At 53.5% G+C, this 6906-nt stretch overlaps 2 protein-coding genes across 2 annotated transcripts; one reads left to right on the forward strand and one right to left on the reverse strand.

Moving 5' to 3' along the window:
* Positions 1-432: 432 nt before the first annotated feature.
* BP01DRAFT_420281 (uncharacterized protein) lies at positions 433-1674 on the forward strand (the record flags this gene model as incomplete). Its single annotated transcript, XM_025579450.1, has 3 exons — positions 433-1414; positions 1476-1601; positions 1664-1674. The coding sequence occupies 3 exons, from the start codon at positions 433-435 to the stop codon at positions 1672-1674; spliced, it is 1119 nt and encodes a 372-aa protein (XP_025435241.1).
* A 1411-nt stretch (positions 1675-3085) lies between these two features.
* BP01DRAFT_370771 (putative C6 transcription factor) lies at positions 3086-6057 on the reverse strand (the record flags this gene model as incomplete). Its single annotated transcript, XM_025576627.1, has 2 exons — positions 3086-4631; positions 4682-6057. 2 exons carry the CDS (start codon positions 6055-6057, stop codon positions 3086-3088), a joined length of 2922 nt encoding a protein of 973 aa, XP_025435242.1.
* Positions 6058-6906: the final 849 nt, after the last annotated feature.

Consider the following 6906-nt stretch of genomic DNA (forward strand, 5'->3'; position numbering starts at 1 on the left):
CGCAGTCTTGTGACGTCTAGAGGCTGATTAGCCCTGCCAATTCCCAACATACGCAGCATGAAAGCATGCAAGATCCCGATAACATGTACGAGCGAGCCTTCAGCCTTTCCGCTTCGCTCAGCCCTCAGTCGTAGGATGCTTAGTGAATGAATGGCCTGTCACTACGTTTCCAGTCAAAGATAGGCAACGACTGCCATGTCCATGACATGGACAGGCTACTGCTGCCTTGGCTAGAGATATCAGCAATGATGTCCTTAGCAACCGCAAACACAAAGAGCAAGGAACAGGCAACATATATAAAGTAAAGTAGGTCATTCCCCTGACAAGGCTCGTTTCTCTTCCTTCAATGCACTTCAATCCGCACTTCATCGCATCCCATCAAGCTACTCTCCAACGTCATTCAGAGAGACTTCATCACATTCACTAGCGGTTATGTCCCTTGAGTCTATTACTGACTCTTTGAGAGACATCAACATCAACCGTGCTGAGGTAGAGGACCCTCAGTACCAGCCTCTCCTGTTCCACCCACCGGCTGGTCTTGAAGCTACCAACAGCTCTCTCTCCGAGATCCCAACCTACCTGTTCCGCGTGGCCTCTCCTAAATCCAGCGCCACAACAAGCAGCACATGGGTTCGTCCGCCCGCCACCCGACGCAACGACAATGCCCTCTCTCATGAGGACATTTTCACCATCCGGGACCCAGGCGACAAGAAGCGCAAAGCTGCCCTGCTAAACGACCATCTTTGGTGGCAAGAGCCCTCCGACGACCCTTTCGTCTCATGGACTAGCTCCCTTCCCTTTGCCCTACAGCTCATCTACTACCGCCATCAGAGCAGCCGCGACGGATCGCCTCTGAGGGAGATCCGCCTGTACGTGGTGGACACCAAGAAATTCCCTCGCGGCACCTTCATCCGTGACGTGGACTTGATCAATGCCTTTGTGGATGTGGACCCTATTCCATCTGGAAACGGCCTGAAGAGGTTAAGGCGGTATCGCACTTGGGATCTCAACTTTGGTGAATATCTCTCGCAGGGCGCGCTGAGAATCGAGGGCAAGTGCCAGATGATTAGTGGCCAGTCGATCTTCGAGAACAACAGGCTCAGGCGCATTCAGCCTAACTTCACTGACATTGACGTACGTGTCCCCGAGGGAAATCCACGATGGGCGAAGGAGGTCTGCCGGCTGCGTAGAGTGATCTGGAGAGGAAATGGGGGCCCCCTCCAAGTGGCTGCCGCTGTGCCGCACGATCGCATGCAGGCCGTCGGCGAAATTGCGGACCTGTTCGATCATCCAGCTTGGAGGCTTCCCATGGCGATTTACTTTGCAGCGTTGGTCGGTAGTCGGCAAGAGCTGGCGACGGTCACCACCACGACTACACTGCTTGAAGCACTAAGACCCTATTACGCATCCTCCGGTACGTACTTATTCTCTTTGAGCGTGGGACATAGTGAATCTGACGGTAGCTCATGTTCCAGATATCGGTCTCGATCGCGGCGACCTGAAGGTCAAGATCGTTGGTTTCCAATCGGTGCCCGAACTCGAGCAGACAGCGACGATCTTCCAACATATCCGCAAAGACTATACTCTCAGGAAGACACTCGGTGAGTGGGTCTCTCTCGCAGTAGAAACAGTGACTCAATATACCTAGTTACCACTCAACCAGGTTTTGACTAACACCAACACCACCAGAGACTCTCCGGCAGGCTAGAACGTATCTCGAAAGACTTGGAGGCATAGGAGTATCTGTCCCAGCCATCGATCCGGACCGAACCATCACGGCGGCGATTCGGTCGGAACTAACAACCCTGAACGACACCTTGGGAATCTTTCTCTATGCATTTCCAGTACGATTGCCCGGCCCAGTTTGAAGTCAAACCAGTTACGCAGATAAGATTCTCAATTCTTGATTGATCGAATAATCGGAAGCCGCAGGTGCACGAAGAACTAGTTACTGTATGGTACGTTAGCGGGAGCTTATCGGAGGCGAGGAGGGGTCCGATCACTGGGACTATCACCAAAGCAGCTCTTCGGTGTCCCCCCCCCACTTTCTATATAGTCTCGACTCTATGCATGCGCGTTTACCCTCTCCTTGGTCGATTTGATTTGCGTTCGGCACCATATGTAGGTTCTGCTAAGTCTCGTTCATTTAGAGTTAGTCGTGCGCGGTAGGTGCCATGTGGGGGGGATATTGAAGCTTGTTTTGACATCTCCCCTCGCTTTCTCTAAAACGAGGTCTTTTGTTGATTAATATCTAGTAGATAGTTCTACAACAAATCACTTCTCCTGAGGGATTCTGGTCTATATCAGTGCATGGAACTACTTCTGATGTTGCCCCAGCACTTATATTGGTCACTTGCGCAAACAGAACTCTATCCTACACCGACGTTTATCACATAATCAGATCTCGATCGCTTTCTTTCGAAGATATGCAGAGAATGGTCTTACGCACAGTGTTTATCTTATGCTTACCTAGAAGGCGACACGGAGTACTACTACTGCATGTTTGCTGCGTAGGTGGATTTACTGCACACTCAATTTACCTCTTACAAGAAAAGAATAGTCAAGGTAATCGTCATAAATCGCGGGAATTCAAGCCTAGGTATGCCTCCGGTCCATCCAGAACAACAAGATAAACCCCCATGAACCCGAACCGGACGCCACGCTGGTCAAATCAATTTTCAGAAAATCCCTTGTCAAACCACCATAAGTAATCATTCCCATCAGTGTCATGTCACACCACAGACAACATGTGCGCCATTGATTGCAAACTTCAATGCTGCTGAAAAGCCCAGAACTCGAAACGAAGATAGGATACGAAAAGTGTCACGCAGAGAAATCCCTCTGGTGTGCATAGGAATCCACATAGCTCTCACTCAAACCCTCCAGCAAACATTGCGTCAATCCCCAAAGCATTGCGTGGTCTCGTCAGTCCGCCGAAGCGCGCATACATAATCATACAGTACAGCAGCCGCGGATGTAGCGTAATAATACAGTCAAAAAAAAATTGCTCAGTCGTAGAGATGCGATAGGATAAGAAAAAGACAAAAGAAACGGGTGAATCAGGTTGATGGTTGGGACGAGAGGTTCAGCGGGTGAACTCGGTCCACACGGTGGTAAGCCACCCGGTCGAAGTACTCTCCGGAGAGACTGTGGCCGGGAGTTGGTCGTACTCGCACCCCTCCAGGAAAGCGAGGACATCATCCCCGCCCAAGCTCGTCGACCACAGGCTGTTGGTGTTAACGACTTCCAACCCATCGACAGTTACTGGCGGGGATGCACCAGGATGGCCGACGGAGCCGGGGGGAGGTAACAATGGCAACCCGTGTGATGATGCCGCCGCGTTGATCGGAGGGAGTGACTGGGAATAAGGAGGGGGTGGCTGCGTGCGGCTAAGCCAAGAGTTTAGCGGCTGCAACCGATTAGAAGCTTGCCCTGGACCATTGTACTGCGCTGACGACGGAGTCGAGGTCGACTGAGGAACCCCATATGGTCCAGGCGGTCCCAACGAAGGAAGGTTGGGAGACGACGAATTGTACAATGGGCCATCCGGATGGTGCTGCAGAGACGGCAGGGAGTAAGGTGACTGAGATTGCAAGGCGCGATTCGGGGGCATTGGAAGACTGGGTCGACGTTCGCCGTCGGGTCCTGGCAGCGGCATACCAGGGCTGTTGATGGGAACCCAAGACTCCCGTCTACCTCCCGCGCCATCCAGGGGTGGCTCTCCAGTGTCTCCAGTCTCACTGCGAACAGCATTACTGCCTGCGTCGCTAAGAATTGTAGCCCTTTCACTTGCAGCGCCAAGACCGTCATCATCGGCGCCAGCCTCTGGAAGTTGGTCTTCGATGATGCCAAAATCAAGGAACAACTTCTCAAGAAGCTTGAATTCCTCGAGACCGCCGCCCAAGCCGCCCTCACGGACCGGCCGAATTCCATTGACATGGGTGTCAGCCTGGTCAGCCGGATCGAATTTGCGCGATTGTCGTCGGAAGTCACGCTTGACCTTGGAGAAGTACGTGTGCAGCCGGTTCAGAGTGCGAAACCAGTCACGCGCCATTTTGAGGCGAGGCCGCATCTCGCGCAAAACGTCAAGTGCTTTCCGAGCTTGGGCTTGTCCCTGCAAATTGCGATCACCGATATTCTTAGAAGCCAAGACCCCATCAGGGTCCATGTGTGGGAAATGAGCAGCGTAAATGCCGATAAAAACGGCGTTGTACACCGCAAATCCGACGAGAGGATTTTCCACCAGAACCCCGCGGTCCTGGCAAGTTACCACCAAATCCATCATTTGTCGGGCTGCATTAAACAGTACTCGAGCACTTTCACTCCAGAATCCATCGGCAACACCAGCCTTTTCTATCGGGAAAAGGGGTTCGTCCAACGGGCCGACTGGTTCGGTGCACCGTACGGGAAGGAAAGGGATGTAAGCACGATGAAGAACAATCACACACAGAAAGTGAACCACATGCATCACAGTATAAGGCGCGAGGGTGTTGTTCTTGTACATGATGTGGGTATCAGTGTTACGAGGGGAGTATTGCAGGTTGCGGGACAACCCATCCTGGAATTCGCTCAGCATTGCTCGTAGCTTTGCAAAGCGTGATTCCGGGTGCCACGGAGGCCATTGTTCGGTTCTACCAAAGATTAGATGAGAAAATTTGAAGAGGATAAAACGCAGACTGACCGTCTTCCGCCAGCACATGACCATTTAGCGATACTGCCCCAGATTCGAATGATTCGAATGATTCGACTGTGCACGGACTCCTCTGCACCCACCTCCCATCGATCGATCTCGTCCTCGCTGGAGTCTTTGCGACGGGAGATGGGAGACCATGCCTTTGCATCGCCAGGACCAGCACTCGGCATTCTATCGTCGCCTAAGCCTCCCAAACTTTGTCGAATGCTCGGGATCTGAACTCCTTGAGCGCCGAAGCTCGTAGGGCGGCGTACGGCGGGCTCGCTGAGGCGTGACGTCCGGACCCGTTCTCCAAAAGCAAAAGCGTTATCACTGGGAAGCTGAATGGCGAGCTCCTTAACGCGGATCATGCGTGGGCGGTACTTGCCACTGCTCAAGCAGCGGTCAAGAATGAAACACGCCCAAAAGGTACGGCGCTTAGTCTCCTGGGCGATGATATCGTCGGACGTTTGTTCTCGTTGTTCGACAGGGCGTCGGGGAAGTCCAAATAGGTCGGCTTCGGTTTTGAGGATGGGGGACCGAGGCCCCTCGCGGAAAGGCATGTCATTCTCTAGCTCAAATGGCAAACCCATCGCCTGAGAAAGTCGAATAGCCATTCCCACGTATAGCCAAGCACTCTTCCCACGACACATTCCCCACTCGTGTAATGCCAGCATCAGCAAAGCTTGGACGCGCGTCAGGTCGGGCACAGCCAGACTAGCACCGTCGACACCGGCCAGCCGGCTGCGCAACGCTGTCGCATAATATTCAGACGCAACTAAAGGGTTGGACGGGTTTCCAGGAGAGGATGGGGAGTGGTATGCGACAAGCTGTGGATGAAAGCGTGCGGTGAGAGCGAGTACACCGAGGGGGATGAGCGGGTTGAGGTCTGGCTTTGGCGCTGGAGGACTTTGGGCAGCATCCCGCGTCGCATCGACATTGTTTGAAGGTGAAAGGTTTGAGGAATTCGAGGAAAGTTGTCGCGCTTGACCGATGAAGGATGCGGGATGTACGAAGGGCAGCATAGTCGCGAAATGGGATTGGAAGAGGTCAAAGACGGCATCCCAGACTTTGTTGGTTAGGATCGATGCATCTAGCACATCCGCACCACTCTTGGACGCATCTTTAGCAGCGGACGAAGAGAGACCAACCGTCTTGCGCGAACGCTGTCGCTTCGGGCTATCCCAGTCACCGTTGCGCTCCTCACCCTCCGCCAGGGCGGCGAGGTCCCGTTTGGCGGCACCACCGCCCATACCGATTGCGGGGGCGGGATATACACATTCTCGACCGGAAGATTCACATGCGCGACAAGTTGTGTCAATGCCAGCGTTCACACATTTTATCTTGCTCCGCCTACAGCGAGCACAGGCAATACTCGACCGCATTGTGGTGAAGAAGGTGGACACGAGAGACGGGCGACCCGTCCCTCTGATAAGATACTGGGGAAGGAAAGGACTGAAGGGCGGGGAGGGGAAGGTAGATGGAGGGCAAGAAGAGTGGTCAGAGAAGGGACGACAGCCCCAAGGACTGCAGGCACCAAAAGCGAGTAGGTAGCAGGAGTAGGTGGTGGCTTGTGTCTCCGCAGGTTGCTACAGTTCCCGTCCGCCGTATTTCTCCGGTCAATTTTCCCCGGGATTCCGAGCCAGACGCCAGACGGTCTGGGTTGCAAGGGAGGACAACAGTGATTCCCGGGCTTTTCACGGGCTGTTCTCCATTGTTCGCTGTCAGTACTACAACCCGGTTTTGAAGAAGGACCGGTGAATCCGTGACGAAGGATGCACTTACAGATAACTTGGAGAATGGCTATTGGCGCAGGATCTTTGCGTTCCTATGCCGGTGGCACGCAAGGGGAGGTCTCGAACCGGGGAGTGGTTGGTAAGTTAGGGAGTTAATGTGGGAGTAGAGCTGGCGAGGGTGAGATTGAGATGTCGCAACCAATGCAGGAAGATGCGACTGAGTAGGGGGAGATGTAAGAAAGAGAAAAGAGAGAAGAAAGAAGTCCAGTGAGGAGTGGAGAGGGCGTGGGATGGAGTACAAGAAGGAAGGTGGCCGTAGTTGAGGTCAGGTAGGTAGGTAGGTAGGTAGTAGACGGCCGGGAAACGGGAAAAATGAAACCGAATGCGATAGGCGCGAGAATTCGGGCACACGAGAAATTAAATTAAAACCCCCGATGTAAGCAAAGTGTGCGACTGGGGGAGTAAAGTGGAGGGAGGAGGGAGAAGGGGAGGGGGGGG

The sequence above is a fragment of the Aspergillus saccharolyticus genome, assembly GCF_003184585.1.
Source record: "Aspergillus saccharolyticus JOP 1030-1 unplaced genomic scaffold BP01scaffold_2, whole genome shotgun sequence".
In the NCBI taxonomy this organism is placed as follows: domain Eukaryota; kingdom Fungi; phylum Ascomycota; class Eurotiomycetes; order Eurotiales; family Aspergillaceae; genus Aspergillus; species Aspergillus saccharolyticus.